The following is a 16988-nucleotide window of genomic DNA, read 5'->3' on the forward strand; positions in this document are numbered from 1 at the left end:
TAGACTTATAAAACATGTTTTTGTTACATCACTTTTTTACAGGAAATCCTTAAATATCTTTGCATTTCCTTCAGAATAAAACCCACAATTTCATACAACTTAAAGTCCTTCCTGTTCTTCCCTTTGCCTACTTCTCCATTATACTCTGCAATTCTCTTTCACTTTTTCTGCTAGTTAGCTCCTACTCCTACATCAAGGCTCAGACAGGTACCATCTCTTCTGGAAAAGACTTCTCCACTCCTCTTGCCTCTGGGCTCCCTCATGTGAGTGCTCTCCTTTTCCCAGCACTTTACACTGTAAAGTACATGTGTCCTGCACTAAATTGAGCGTCTCTCTTGTTTTGATTCCAAAATAGAATAACAGGTGGGACATAACAGGTGCTCAATAAATTTTTTAGTTGCAAGAGTAAGAAGCATGACTTAGAGGCCGATGATCACTTACAGGTCTATTAACAAAGCACTAACCCCACAACTGGGACTTCCCAGTGAGACGACACCTTGCTCTATGAATCTTTTCAATTAACCCAATTCAAACCCAATCCTTTTGGTTCCTCAAAAAGTTAAAGATAGAATTAACACATTATCCTCCAACCCCACTCCTAGGTGGAAATGAAAATAGGGACTCAAACAAACACTTGTACATGAATGTTCATTGCAGAATTACTCACAATAGCCAAAAGGTAAAAATGACCCACATGTCAATTGACAGATGAATGGATAAAGCAAACATTGTCTATCTATACAATGGAATATTATTCAGCATTCAAAAGAATAAAATTCTGATATATGCCACAATATGGATGAGCCTTGAAAGCATTTTACTAAATGAAAAAACCAGACACAAAAAGACAAATATTGTATGATTCTACTTATGTGAGGCATATTACCATCCAATGAGTTACTTCTGTGGCTGATCCAATGGCTTGATCAACCTGGAGAGGCCTCAACTGCTGTGGAACCAGAACCGACCACAAACTAACTCAGTACTGACTGCTGACCTGCTATTCAGTGGAGGGGGGCGAGTTGTGCAGGTTTACAACATGTTTCACGAGGGAACTTGAGAGATGAACTGCCTTTCCAAGGCCTTTAGAAATAGTTTGATACCTAAGTTTTATAGACTGAATTCTGCATATAAAACTACTTTCCTTATATTATCTGAAGTGCTTAAATTTTAAAAATTGGGACTAAAACGTGACAGCTGCAAACAAAATATGACTTACAACTGAATGACAATAAGCATTGTCAAAATCAAAGGAAGCTAAAGGAAGAAGTTCAAGGAGTATGAACATAAAATATATAATTAAGTGCCCTAACAGGGATATTCTAGAGAGGCAAGGAAGGCAAGCTAGAGGGAAAGATTATACCAGAAATAATGAGCCTAGATTTCCACTTTCTTTAACTGGTGTACTGGATGGCCATCCCGATGATGGAGGGAACACTGGATGGCCAGCCAGATGACTTCAGGTGCAATCATTTGAGCCTCTTCCCTGCCTTCCTCCACCCCCTTCCAAAGGAACACCCCTGGATGGGCCCCCTCTATGTAGAAATGAAATGTCAAACAGTTAGTACAGTGCTTGTCGTATAGCAGATCGTCAACAAACACTCCTTTATGTTCCATTTCATACTGAAGTTGTCAGGAAAGCATTCACTTCAAGTACATGTGCTTTCTGGCCATGTTTTCTGAAACAGTCATTCTGCTTAAGGTATAACAATTAAATAGGTCATAGACAGAGGTCATAGATATATGACTGACTACATATATGCACATATAACACAGATAAAATCATGAATGTTGCTAGAAAAACTACCAACAAAAGACATTTTTCTATGCTACAAAAATGGGCTTAATTTTGCATTTATTAGGCACCCATTATCACCTTAATTTGGTGTTATTAAAAGAAAGCAGAGTAATATGTCTGTCCCTGGGTAGATCGGATGTGAAAATAACTGACAAAAGTAGGTCAGAATCCCACAGAATGGTGAGTTTGAATGTTGTCATATTAGGTTATAAATCCTGACAAGACAAATTTCAAGGTCTCTGAAAGCCTTTGAAATTCATGAGGGCAATCCCAACTCATTTATTTAAAAGCAGCAGCAGGTAGAAAATAGCACTTTTATGTGTCTCTGGCTATCCTGCCGTCCCTTAGAGAAAAACTGGTCATCATGCTCCTACTCTTCTTGCTGGCTCTGACCTCCCCCTCTTCCCACCCTGATGTACTCCTGGTATCCTCTGGAATGGGTCCTTGAAAGGAAAGAAGTGTCCTCAAAGAGACCAGCAATTCCATTAGAAGTCTATTGGGAGCTGTGGCCTTTCCCCTATTCTATCTAGTCCAGATGTAATTTCTCTCCCTGTGCCACCTGTTTTTGGTAAAAATGACTTACGTTTCTTTTTCATCTAGTGTACAAAGCAGAAATCATAAGGCAGTGAGTGCTGACTGAGTTTTTGAGGTTTTTTTTTTTCTTGGATAAAATTGGTAGCTATTTTATGAGGCAATATATAAACAAAAAAATGAAAAACATTTGCCTTGGCCGATTAGCTCAGTAGTTAGAGCATCGGCCTGCAGACCAAACAGCCCCCTGGTTTGATTCCCGGTCAAGGGCAAATACTTTGGTTGCAGGTTCCCAGCCTTGGTAGGGGCAAGTGTAGGAGGCAGCCAATCGGTGTGTCTCTCGTGTCAATATTTCTCTCTTCCTCCTCTTTCCTCCCTTACACTCTCTTTAGAAACCAATGAAAAATATGTCCTCAGGTGAGGGTTAAATAAATACATCATGTCTTTAATTCAATTAACTATGTTTCTATTTGTGTGACATCTACATATCAGATTCCCATAGAGAAAAACTGTCATAAAAATGTAAGGTCCAATTTAATGTGAATATGAGGAACATCTGCACAATTAGAGTAAGGTAAATGATGCATCTGTTGCCATTCTAAAAAGATACTTTTCTAATAATTTTCAAAATATTCTTACATAAAAATCATCTTAACAAATTATGGTATAATAGGGTACTTGAGAAAATTTTTTAAATATGTCATTTTCAACTACTACTTATCTGGAAGTTTTCTTCTTCAAGTTTTATATAATTTACTTCATGAATGATAAAAGAACAATGCTAAATATCCAGAAGACAAAAATTCATTGAAGACTATTTTATAACTTCAAGCACAGAATTTCAGGATGTTAAAATCATTTGATGTAAAATAAACAAAAGAATTTATTGAAAAACAAACAAACGCTGCCACCTAACAAATGTTCCCCCTGCCTGCCTCCCACTCCAGAACGGACAGAAATCAGGTGCGCAGGAGAGAGCAGGCGAGCTGCGTACTCCAGAGTTAAATGAAAACATGGAAGACTGTAGCACACTTGTTAAAGAATGAATTTAATTTGAACAAGGAATTTAATTCTTTAACAAACAAATGACTTTAAAAAGGTGGTACTGGTTTAATTTTGAGTGTCCCTTTTTCAAGTTCCACTTGGAGAAAAAAAAAGTGTAAGTTTTTTTCTCTACTGTAATTGCTTCCCAACAGTTCAATGACAGCAAAACATTAAATCTATGATGGTGCTGGAGTTCTTCTGTAAGGGCAGGTATGCACCTTCATGAACTTTGTAAAATCTGCAGTAAGGGAGAGAAAAGAGAGAGAGGGCAAGGGAGGAAGGGCGGAGGGAGAGGGGGGAGAGGGAGGAGGGAGAGAGAGAGAGAGAGAGAGAGACCAAAACTAATTTCCCAGGCAGGAAAATACTTACAAAACCTTTTATGTCAAAGTTAGGGTTTCACAACAGATCACACTAATGTAAAATCCAATAGCACCTGTAAGATTTAAGTAAATGCTGCCATCACTTGAACGCTTTTTAAAAAGTATCTGTAAAAGACTGAGGGGGGAAAAAGATAAAGTACATTCTCCAGAGAACAACAAATGTATTTCAAAATAAAAACTGTATTTTTGTCTTTCTTTTTCTTCAGTGTTTTTTTTGTACAAGAATTCAGTTTTCATATAATAACTTATACACAACGGGATCAACCTCGGCTCTCCTTTCTGTGTCACTTCGAGTCCACATGTTCAGGCTACAGTCCCCAACATTACTTTCTGACAAATATATTACCACAGTTTGATCTAAATATAGATACATTACATAATATTTGTCTCTGGGAAAATCAAATTTTAATATGCAAACTTTTATTTCTATAATACAGAAATGGAGAAAACTACAGTAGGCAAACAACCTAATTATGACTTGAAAATGATGACTCTAGATACTCTCCTACCATAAATCAATGTTTAAAATAGTCTTAAGATTTTTATTTATATGTGCACTTGTGTCCACCTTGTCCCATATACTGTACACGTCTAATGACAATCTGGGAATTTAAAGGTGCAGCCCTCAAGAAATTGTTAGATCACTTTAAAAAAAATTAGGCTCTATTGGACAAGGAAAAAACTCAGAAAATTTCCAATTTTAAATTTCATATAGTAGGAAAATATTAAAAATAATTTTCTGTATATACATATGGGTATATGTATATATTGAGTTACACACATCTCACATATCAATACAACTCAAGTAGAGACATTTTGATGAGTTATTTTCCCACTATATAATAACTATGTCAAAATTTAAAAATATCTTATTACATCATTAAAATAATTCACTTACCATTTCAACAGCTTACACTGTTTATTTATTTTTAACTCTTCATATCTACATTCCCTGATCCCTAGAGTTAAATCCCCTATTTAAGTCAAAATCTGGTGCTCTTTGTTACTCAGAAACTGATAGATAAAATCACATCTACTTCAAAATTCTATCAATTAAATAAAATTTTATTACCTGATTTGTCAGAGAAATATCTCAGCTCTGAGCTTGTGTACCTACATTACCTTCCCTGTAATACATAGGTGAGGAAAATACCCTAAAATAGATGGAGGTAACTCACATGATGTCATAGCACATATAATAAATGATGATTAAGTGTCTGATAAAAACTTTTCAGAGACATCTGAAAACTCACTTTAGAAACTAACTTTAGAAACAAACCATTTATTTTTCACTCTAATATAAATTAATATGTATGTATTTGCATACATACACATACATATATAAAACAAAATTGCCTATGCTGAGTAGCTGTTTGTGAGTGAAAAAATGGTTACAAATTGATTAATTAGCTTAATTTTGTTCTTAACAATTCAATCCTTTGGGGGTACAAACCAAAAGTCAGTGCACTTTGTAGACTCCTCAGAGTCAGATTCCCAAGCATACACTTTAAAAAAGAACCCTCCTCAACATCGCAGGCATTGTACAGCAAGAATACATGGACTCTGATGCAACTCCTACTCCATATGCAGACTAAACAGCACGTGCCTTACTTTTAAAATAGCTTCTTAAAAGAAATATATAAAGAAATGCATCTTTGCTAAAAGTCTTTTAAAATTACATCAAAACAACATTAAAACCTGTTCACTGAGAAGAGCCTATTGAATTGAATTCCTGTGTTGAAATGCCTAGTTAACAGTTCAGAATATTGCCTTGTGAGGTTTGACTAGAGAGATGGTTGGCGTGAAGATCCAGACAGAGTACACGGCTCAATCCCAATAGTCCTCTGATCAGCTGTTTGATGGAAATGGATCCCTTTAAAATAGCTATACACCTGAAAATGATCTATAATAAACAGTTCCCCAATAACCATAATTATTTGTAAATTGAAATGCGTTGATCATTCAGAAAAGATTTCTTGCAAAATATATAAATAAAGGTAACTGCATATTCTGTAAATATACTTAACATTGCTAGACCAGACCGTCAGTGACGGGCTGCTGCATTTCAGTACTGTGTCAAATTTATTAGAAATTTAAAAAGAAAAATTTCTGAGGGACTCAGCTGCCTTCGTTAGTTGGCTTTAAAATGTGTAATAAAATGGGAGACAGTATCTTCTCATAAATACATGGAATCAATATGGAAAAGTAAACTATACAGTGACAAGGTTAGAGAACACCAGAGTGTAGCAGAGTGGTCACTAGAGTGAAATATCTTCCCGCGTAAAAAAGGGGAAGAGCTCTATACACCCCGTCACAGCAAGCATGTTTCAATTAAAGATGCAGCTCTCTCTCACTCCTGGCAAGAATTAACTGGTAATGACACTGCTTCTCAACAGTGCAAAAATATCCTGAGAAATTATTCAGATTATAACAAAAGACAGGGCTTTCGTCACTAAGTTTTTTTGCACAAAACACAGCTTTAGATATCATAAATAAATTAAGTTAAAAAGCAGATAGCCTTCACTGTGTTGAACACAAAAGGGGGATGTGACCCAGACATTGTTAATTCTCCCATTGGCTAATATCAGGAAAAAGAAGAAAAGGATTGCATTAAGTGTCTATTTATAATTTTCTAGTTAACTATGGCCAATAATATACATGGAGGTAATTTGTAGTTCAAGTGTTTCATCTCTTTTTTCCCCAACTAGCTAAAAGCTGGATTCTAAAATTTACACTGAAATATACAATTCCAATTTTCAAAAAAATCCTCCTCCCGGAGGAGTGGTATTTAAATTTTTTGTGCAATCTTGATGCAGAGCCCAAACAGTCCTATGAAGGGAGACAGTGTATTTTTTTAATCAATTGGCACTGAAATTTCACTTTCCTTAGCTGCATTCTAGAAGCTTGGCCAAGTTATCTCGTAACTCTGTTAGTTCAAATATTTTCCCATCGAGAATGTCTAAGAGCGTCTTCAGGTTATTACGGAAAGCTTCTTGTTCGCTCTGACTTTTCTCCAGACGTTGCTCTAAGTCAGACAGTTGTCCCTCCAGGTCTTTGTTCCGAATTTCTACTTCCTTTAGAAACAAAAGTGTGACATACATACACGTCAGTTCATGATTTAGAAAACGATACGACTTTTGTTATTACCAATATTGTGGTCGCTATGAATCTCAGGTTAACACAATTTTAGGAGAGATTTCAGACTTCACCATCTGAGAAATCCATGCGGTTTCACTGACGGGTTTGTGCATGAATCCACCTACCCATCTAACAAAAATGTCCTCTGACTGCTTACTTTGTGCCAGGCAAGCCCCTGGGTACTTCAAATACCAAGACAGTACTGAAGACCCACTTAGAGAATTACCTGCATCTCATTTCTATTTCTGCTACCATGCTGTTCCTAATGCACAACTGTTAGCAATCTCTGGTGAAAGCAGGCAGAGAAAAAGAGGGAAGTTAATGTTTTCTCCTTACTGGCAATTCTGGAGAAAGACTGAGAGAAGAAAATGATTCCCTAAAATTAAGTTTTAGGATCCTCTGAATATGTTAATTATTCTCTGTTTTGCCACAGGAGCGAATGAATGCATGTGGTAGAAAATATAGTTCAATTGCTAAAAATGATAGTGAAGATATATAATAACTACATATAAGAATTATAAAGCTAATAATTCCAACATACTGGAAAACAAGGAAAGAAAAATAATCACAAAAAAGGAAGTTCATGGCAACAAAAATAATTTTTAACACATTAAATTCTGGCATACTTAGAAATTTTTACTGCTCTAAAAATGTTTCTAAATGTGACAAATATAGTAAACAATTCTATAAAATAAAATAACATAACATGAAGTTTGATTTAATTTCAGTAAAAGATAAAATTGAGAAAAAAAGCATAAAATCAACTATTATACTTTAAATAAGCATATGAGTTGCAGATAAGCAATGAATTGAAAGTTACAGCAGTCCCCTTATCTGAGAGGGGACACATTCTAAGATCCCCAGTGGATGCCTGAAACTGCAGAGTACCAAACCCTATATAGACTGTATTTTTCCCTACACATACATATCTATGATAACATTGAACTTATAAATTAGGTACAGTAAAATATTAACAATAAAATGGAATAATTATAATAACATACTGTAGTAAAAGTTATGTGAATGTGGTCTCTCTCTCAAAATATCTGATAACTGAGACAGCTACTAAGTGACGCATAGGTGGGTAGCCTTTTCAATACGGATACGCTGGACAAAGAGATGTTATGTCCTGGGGTGGGACAGAGCAGGACGGCTGAAGATTTTATCATGATGCTCAAAATGGTGTGCAATTTAAAACTTATAAATTGTTTATTTCTGGAATTTTCCATTTAATATTTTCAGACTGCAGTTGACCGCAAGTAACTGTTTTTTGTGCAATCTTGATAAAAAACAAAAAACCCTAGGTAAAGAGGGGACTACTGTATATAGCCTTTCTAGAAAGCTCACTTTACATCTGAGAGGACTGAGGTGACTGACACAATTTACATTCACGTATGCAAATTCTATGGAGTAATAAAAACATTTTGGTGTTAGTAACACAATATGAATCAGCCTCAGAAACTATATTTCAAAAACGTTAGTACATCATTTAAGTATAAATCTCTAAAAAATTCTGTCAAGTCTAAAGGATAGGGGGGGAAATTTTTAAATTACTGCAAGACAATTTGGTAAATAAAAAGAACAGTATGTGAAGCAGATCTGTATGCATGAGGACAAACACTGGGAATTAATGTACTAATAGGAAATAGGAACTACTTCAGGGCTTTGGGATTATGGGTACTTTTTTCCGAAATTTGTCTTATGATACCTGTTAAACTTTTGAGAAAAATAACTGAGAAATGGCTTGAATACATAAGAGAGTAACAGTTGATTTAGGATTCCGAACATGTAGAAATGTTCATGGGCTTTGACAGAAATAACTAAGATCAAGGCTTAAGCCAGGATGCCACAGATGCGTTGCAGCAGCCTGGGAAAATATAAAAAAGGAATTATGCAGTTATAATCACTTATAAATGACGAATTTAAAGAATCCCAACCTAATCTTAAGGTATTTACTGTGAGATGTTTACCAGGTACGTTTCTAATCTCTTTCCCTTGAATAATCCACAAGATGAAGATAAGTAAACTGAGCGCAGAATCTAAAATCAATAAAATGTTTATAAATTCAGAAGCCCTGGAGGCTCTAAACTATGAGGGAGAAAATAGACCCTGGGATCAAATCTAAAAATGCCACTCATGACTGCACAGCGTGCTCTCTTGCCTGCTTAAACAATAAGCTTAAGAGTAGAATGTTTCCAACTATAAAAATAGACGAAATGTCATTCACTAGAAAACACCCACTTCACCAGGCACCACCCAGTTTGCCCTCTAAAGCCTTCCTTTAAAATGAAAGGCTTCCTTGTTCTCTTTGCCAATCAAGGAAACATCCAAACATTTTCAATGGAAGCAAGCAAAACACAAAATTCTCTCAACTATTAAAACGGTATTGTTCTCTCTCAAAGGAGTCTCACACTCTAAGCCATTTTTCTGATTGGAGGAATTTTACTAGGCAGATAACAAAAGGGATCCAATACAATGCTGACGGTGCTGGTCTATTCTGAGGCAGAGAATGTGATCCTAGGGCAAGAATAGACAACCAGTGGACGGGGCCAACAGGAGCCCATTAGAGCCCTGGATGGTGGCACTTCTCATTCTTTCACCTCCTGTACATATTTTCCAATCCTCTTTTTTCTTTCTGTATTGTCCCTCCTAACTCATTCTTCTGTTTATTATCATTCTTGTCCTACTATTTTCCCCTTCTCCTTTACTGATATGTAAGCATGTTACCGGACACCCAGAGGCCTGGTTCAGTCCTTATAAAGAAAGCACTGCAGCCGTAACTGGTTTGGCTCAGTGGATAGAGTGCCGGCCTGCGGACTGAAAGGTCCCAGGTTCGATTCTGGTCAAGGGCATGTACCTTGGTTGCAGGCACATCCCCAGTAGGGGGTGTGCAGGAGGCAGCTGATCGATATTTCTCTCTCATCGATGTTTCTAACTCTCTATCTCTCTCCTTTCCTCTGTGTGAAAAATCAATAAAATATATTTTTAAAAAAAGAGAGAGAAAGCACTGCAGGCTAGAAATTTGCTAACTCCCTTTCCAGTGCTTTACAGTCAATAACTAAAAGTATCAATCCTAGTTGGCAGAAGGTCAAGCTCTGTATTTGTTAGTTTGATAAGTACTTTTGATATTCAGTGAAATAATAGGTAAAAATTGATATTCACAATTCCAGGTGCCAACTGTAATTATTCAATTACTGATCAATCAATGATGAAATACATTTAGCAATTTAATATGAATAAATTACCTCTTAGTTTCTCGGGATAATGTAAATGTACATATAACTAAAAATTTTTTTTAAAGAATTCTTAGGAATGATTGGACACTTGCTGCCTGAAGCAGTGTGGTCATGAAGAAAGAAGAGAAATTTTGAAATCAAAACAAATCTAGGCCTCACTCCTTTCTAGCTAGATGCTTGACTGAACTTGCTAACACCTCTGAGCTGCTGCCTCCTCTTTGGAAGTGGGATACAACACCTGTTACTGTGAGAATCAGAGCCAATGTATATAAGTGCTTAGCATACGCCTGAATTATAGCCAATATTGAAAAAATGGTAGCCAAAGTTGAAACAGGCAACAAAACTAGGCTGCATTTCCCCCATATTTTCCCAGCCCTGATTGCAGGCTTCATATTTTAGTTCTACACCAGGATGTCTCAACCTTGGCATAGTGACATTTTGGACTGGATGACTCCATGTTCTGCAGCATCCTTGGCTTTGACCTATGAGCTAGCAGTAGCACCACCCTACTTGTGAACATAAAAAATGTCTCCACGCATTGTTAAATGTCCCCTGGGGAACAAAACTGTACCCAGTTGAAAACCACTGATTTACACAGATGATTAAAATGTAGAAACATTTTGTAGAGCAAATCAAAACAAGTGACCTCATTTTTTCCCAGGCCACTGAAAATCAGTGATAGGAGGGGGAAAGGGAAATATTTCATTTCATGTAAAGAACCTGTTTTCTTTATGAAGGCTCTCTACTGTCAGAGAATGTGACTGTCTCCATTTACATACAGGTTGAACAAGTTAGCCTATGCAAGCCTCTGTTTCTTCATTGACTCACAGAGAATAAATACATAACATAAGTGAAGTGCTTAGTGCAGTGTGTCCAGTACATAGTAAATATTCAATTAACTGCTGGTCATTCTGATTATAATCTAGGTACTCTTTCCAATCCTGGGCTTTCAGGTCCCACTTATCACCTCTTATCCAAAATTCCTCACTCTATACATGCATTTATTTCTACTGCAAACCATAAAGTGGTCCTAACCCCTCTTGAGGTAGTCATGGGGGTTTAATCAAAGTTTCTGAGTTTTCAGGAGGAGACTGTGGTAATGAGTTTAAAAAAATCCTCCTAACGATGGTTCGCTACCACTGACACCTAATAGGTGTATATAAATTGGAAGCATAGTATTCATGTAGAAAAAAGTGAGTAAAATTAATTAGACTGAAAAAATAAGAAGAGCACTGACTGGGTTTCCACAACTCCTGCTTTAATTCATATATTAATTCAATGTAAAAAATGAGCAGAATTTCTAAACTGAATGAAAACCATTTGAGAAGTTTTCTTTAAACTCAAAGTATTTTTAGGTTAAAAGTCAAAATTTCTTTTTTTTTTTTTAATATATTTTATTGATTTTTTACAGAGAGGAAGGGAGAGGGAAAGAGAGTCAGAAACATCGATGAGAGAGAAACATCGACAAGCTGCCTCCTGCACACCCTCCACTGGGGATGTGCTTGCAACCAAGGTACATGCCCTTGACCGGAATCGAACCTGGGACCCTTGAGTCCGCAGGCTGATGCTCTATCCACTGAGCCAAACCCGTCAGGGCTAAAAGTCCAAATTTCTAAAATAATTTACTAAAGATAATTTACAAATGACTGCCTATGATGACTATAAGCTACCTAAATGAAATTATCAACTACTTTTTGAAAAAATATAAGCTTAGGCATGAATCAGAAGTCCTGGAAAAGAAAAATGACCAAGAATCTACAAAATGGAGTTTCAGAAAAAAAGTCATTACTATGTGACAGAATGACTGATGCCTCCCTATGCAGACATGAATAAACATTTTATTAGAGCTTACCTGCAGTTTCTGAGTCAGAGAGTCCCTCTGTTCTTGGAGTTCTCTGGCATTATCAATTTCTTGTTTTAATCTTTCTATTTCCTAGAAAATGTAGAGCAATGTCTTTAACAACAACATTTAAGTGATATCAAGGAAAAGAGAAGGCACCATTTCCCCCTGAAATTACTGTCCTAGTTCTTTAAGACAATGATTTAAAGAACATTGACTTTAAATTCCTTAAAAAAGGTGAAAGGATTAAAAAAAAAGAAATTAACTCATAGACAGACAACAGTATGGTGATTACCAGAGGGAAACAGAGATGGGGGGAGGTAGGAGAGAGTAAAGGAGGGACAAATGTATGGAAAGAGACTTGATTTGGGATGGTGAACCATATACAGATGATATGTAATAGAATTGTATCCCTGAAACCTATATAATTGTATTAACTAATGGCACCCCAGTAACTTCAATAAAAAAATAAAGAGCATTCCTTTATACTGACTTTTAGAGAGGTGAATTCAACTTTAAATATATTTTTTTATTTATTTCAGAGAGGAAGGGAGAGGGACAGAGAGATAGAATTATTGATCGGCTGCCTCCTGCATGCCTTACACTGGGGATTGAGCCTGCAACCTGGGCACATGCCCCGACTGGGAATCGAACTGTAACCTCCTGGTTCATAGGTCGATGCTCAACCTCTGAGTCACTCCGGCCAGGCTGAATTCATCTTTATAGGCATGTTGTCTTGTGCAGAATAATCTTAAGAAGCAAGCAACAAGTCTAACGATGGCTTTGGTGTATACCACTGCTCAGAAACAGTCTGAACATTTTAAGGTTGTTTCAAGTTTTGAATTCTTCCCTGGGATATTAAATCGAACTGAAAACCAGAGAAAGCAACAGCTTATAAAATATAACTTCTAATAGTTTCCTGTTGGTCATATGGATACAACTCTCAGACAGAGAGTTGCATAATTGGTATGCAACAAGCAGTATCTCAGTCTGATTGCCTCACCGTAGTTCATAACAACAGAAACAAGGATGGAGAAAATATGAACAAGGTTAATATCACTCAAGAAAATTTCACGCTAATAAAACCCACACAGCCTTACCTTATTCCATCAAGTACATAGACTCTAATATTTTAGCTAGATTACAGATGAGCAAAAAGTAGAAAGTACCTCTTCCTTTTCTTTCAGTGTTTCTTCCAGTTCTTGTATTGTCTGATTTAATTCTGTCTTATGGGTATGCACTGCATTTGCTTGACTACTAACACATTCAAGCTCAGTCACCTAAAATTAAATGAGAACTCAGGTTAAATTATGTGAAAATTTCAAAGAGTTTATTACTGAAGAGATAACAGGCCCTTAATAGGTGAATAATGAATTTTGAATCAATATATGAAAATTAATTTTGAGCAATATTAAGATGGAAGAATAAATAGAAAAGATTCTTTAAAGATGTGGATTTAGGACAAAAAAGAGCAAAGGAAATAACTATTTACATGGGTTGGTCAGGAAAAGGACAGGAAAACTTAAGTGATTAATGATAGTAGAAAATTCCTTTAAAAACTTCTCATAACATTCAAAATCAGATATAGTCATCTGCCCTCCCTGTAGCTTTCAAATTTAATTGAAATTTGGCCTTGCAGAAGTGAGAAATTTTTCTAATACGTTCCCAAAATGTAAGAGAATCTGGAAGAAAAAATATGCTTAAAATACAACTTAAATATTTGATACTAGAATGTCTACATATTAATAGTTTCTCTTATGGCAAAAGATAGTTCTTCGGTCAATAGGTTGACTGAGAGCCCAAACACAACATAACTTTTAATGAACACTTGCTATTTTTTGAGAGAACGGATACAATACAACCCATATATGCTCTGAGAACCAATGAAAATCTCCAAACGATGTCCCTGCGCTGAATCTACATGTAAATTTCCTCTGATCAAGGAAATCTGCTGGCCATAAATTCCATGGACAGCAGCCTGTACTTGCCCGCTTGTGCAGACGTTCTGCTTCCTCTTGATATGCAGCAAGTTGCTGTTTCCATTGTTTCACATTGGCAGTAGACTCCAACAGGGCTGCAGTGAGTTTGGCATTATTTCCTTTGAGGGTAGCCAGTTCAGCCTCCCAATGTTTGCTGATTGCTGAACTGAAATAAAAACACATAAAACAACTCTATCCATTATACTGAATATTATTACATTGAAAGGACAGAAGTACTCAGGTCAATCATTTAGTTCATAGTTCATGAATGTTTCAAAGACAATCCAAGAAGAATAAAAATACAAGTATTTCACTGAAATGCTCCTAGTAAAGAAAACTAGCAAATGAGGAAATATAAAAAGTGCCAAAGTAGTAGGCTTAATGTGGAAAAGTTCTACTCACTATGACAGATAAAGATATCTATAGAAGAGTCTCCACCCATTCTTTCTTTTTTTAAAAAAAATTTATTTTTATTGATTTCAGAGAGGAAAGAAGAGGGAGAGAAAGAGAAATATCAACGATGAGAGAGAATCATCAGTTGGCTGCCTCCTGCATGCCCCCTACTGGGGACCAGCCCAAAACCTGGGCATGTGCCCTGACTACTAACACACCAGCTGGGCTCTACCCATTCTCTTTTGAAGAATAAACATTATATCCTGAAAAATATCTATAAAGAAAACCTAATGTACTATATTTTTAAGAGCATCATAGCCTGAAGTACAATTTTATTCCTTCATATAAAACATATGAGGATGCCCTAGCCAATTTGGCTCAGTGGATAGAGCGTCAGCCTGTGGACTGAAGGGTCCCAGGTTCGACTCTGGTCAAGGGCACATGCCCCAGTTGCGGGCTCAATCCCCAGTGGGAGGCATGAAGGAGGCAGCCGATTGATGATTCTCTCTCATCATTGATATATCTCTCTCCCTTCCTCTCTAAAGTCAATAAAAATATATTAAAAGAACAACAACAACCCCCCCCCCCCCCAAAAAAAAAAATATGAGGATGCTTCAATGTTTTAATAAGGTTTGGGACATGTAATAGAGTATTCAAAATATTGGTGATTTATTTCATCTTGTTCAGAATTTTTAAATGTCCTAAATATTTTTTTAAAATGCTGAAATAAAAAGATTTCAGGTCATATGACAGACTAGACCTAGAAACTAATGATTTAATTTCTGATAGAATTCCCCTGTCATTGATAGAACAGAACTTAAAGCAATCACCTTTCCCCCCATTTAATGTTCTACTTGATAAGTTACCCATAGTATTTTAATCAAGACAATTTTCTATTACAAAGACAATTCTACTAGTTAGGAAGATCCCTTTTTTAATAATTCCTTTCTTACACTTTATAATGAAGAAAGTATTGCCTCCTTTCTCATTATTGAACATTTTGTTCCTATTAGTGAAGTTCTACTAACCTCATTCCATTAACTAACTAGTAATGATAATAGCTTTCCTTAATCCACATTTGATGTTTGATGTTATTTGCATCACAAAACAAATATTTTGATGGACTGATATTTTATAACATTAATATATTAGATAAAAGATAGCATAATTTCTACCATCAAGATTCCTAAAGCTCATCATGAATAATTAGACATATCAGCATTATGAGATCATTTCTGTGAAATTCTTGCCAAAAACTCATAACTCTCATCCCAATTATGAGAAAACATCCTATAAACCCAAAGTGGGAGACATTCTACAAATTAACTGATTGGTGCTCTTCAAAAGTGTCAAGAAGAGATAAGACTGGAAAAAAATGGAGAAGACTAAGAAGAAATAAGTAAATGCAATGTGAGATCCTGGTTAGGTCCTAGAACATAAAAAGGGACATTGGTGAAAATTGGTATCTGCAGTTTAGTTAGAAGTATTGTATCAATGTCAATTTCCTGGTTTTGAGAATTATGATTATGAAAGATTTTAACATTAATGAAATCTAAGTGAGAGGCATACGGGAAATCTCTCTACAGTTTTACAACTTTCATATGTCTAAAATTAATTTAAAATAGAAAACTAAAAATGTTTCTAAAGGGTCCTGAAAATTTTTCATCAAAACATGAAAGAACAGAATCAAACAATTAGTTAAGCTATTAATTTAACAACCCATTTTTCTCCTTAAAAAGAAAGTTCTTTCTGATTCTTCTTTTGTGGAATGATTTTCCAGATTCAGATTTTCTGAGCAAAGTGTACATTTATTCACCTTCTCTAACTGAATTATAGATTTTTTTTAAAACCACCTACCAATTGTTCCACTACAGAGATGAGTTTTATTTAAATGGGTTTTTCAAAACTCATAAAATTGTACAGAAGGGAAAGTTTTACTATTTATAAATTATACTTCAATTAAAACTTTATTATCACACTGCCAAAAGAAAAAATAAAAGCTTTCTAAGCACTCCTAGATATTCTTCCTGTGACTGTAGCATTACAAATAATAAGAGTTGGAAAGTCTTCTTAGATGGGTAGAATGGTCTCTAAGCTGCTCCATTCATGTCTGTATTTATTGGCATGGGAAGAGACTGAGTGGGCAGGAAACAGAACAGCTGTGATATAAAGAGAGTCCAAAATAAAAAGGAAGGAGGTGAGGGCATCTGGAGATGTTGATAAAAAGGAGATTGGAGAAGTAGGATTATAGAGGCAGAGATACTCAAGGGAAAGGAATAGACAGCTGTAATTAAAATTAGTTTGGGGTCTGGCCAGTGTGGCTCAAGGGTTGAGTGTTGACCTCTGAACCAGGAGGTCATGGTTCCATTCCTGGTCAGGGCACATGCTTTCCAACAGGGGGCATGCAGGAGGCAACCCATCAATGATTCTCTCTCATCACTTATGTTTCTATCTCTCTTTCCCTTCCTCTCTGAAACACACACACACACACACACACACACACACACACACACACACACTTAAAAATTGGCTTGGGTAAGGAAAAAACTGAAATGATGCCTCTGGAACAGGATAGAAAAAGATGAACATATAAAGTCTTGATATACCATAATTTCTTTACTTCATAGCCATGAACATGTCTTGAGTCTC

General features: G+C 35.9%; 1 protein-coding gene across 1 annotated transcript in view; it reads right to left on the reverse strand.

The window, feature by feature from the left end:
• Positions 1-3357: 3357 nt before the first annotated feature.
• HOMER1 (homer scaffold protein 1) overlaps positions 3358-16988 on the reverse strand; it is a 90761-nt gene continuing 77130 nt past the window's right edge. The window contains exons 6-9 of the mRNA XM_070412242.1: positions 13956-14112; positions 13137-13247; positions 11980-12060; positions 3358-6827 (exon numbers count right to left, since the gene is read on the reverse strand). Of these exons, the coding sequence (XP_070268343.1) occupies positions 6639-6827; positions 11980-12060; positions 13137-13247; positions 13956-14112 (538 nt within the window). The 3' untranslated portion in view covers positions 3358-6638. The remainder of the gene's footprint in view (positions 6828-11979; positions 12061-13136; positions 13248-13955; positions 14113-16988) is intronic.

This window comes from Myotis yumanensis, unplaced genomic scaffold (genome assembly GCF_028538775.1).
Source record: "Myotis yumanensis isolate MYYU_CA2020_CCGP unplaced genomic scaffold, mMyoYum1.0.hap1 SCAF_4, whole genome shotgun sequence".
Taxonomy (NCBI): Eukaryota; Metazoa; Chordata; class Mammalia; order Chiroptera; family Vespertilionidae; genus Myotis; species Myotis yumanensis.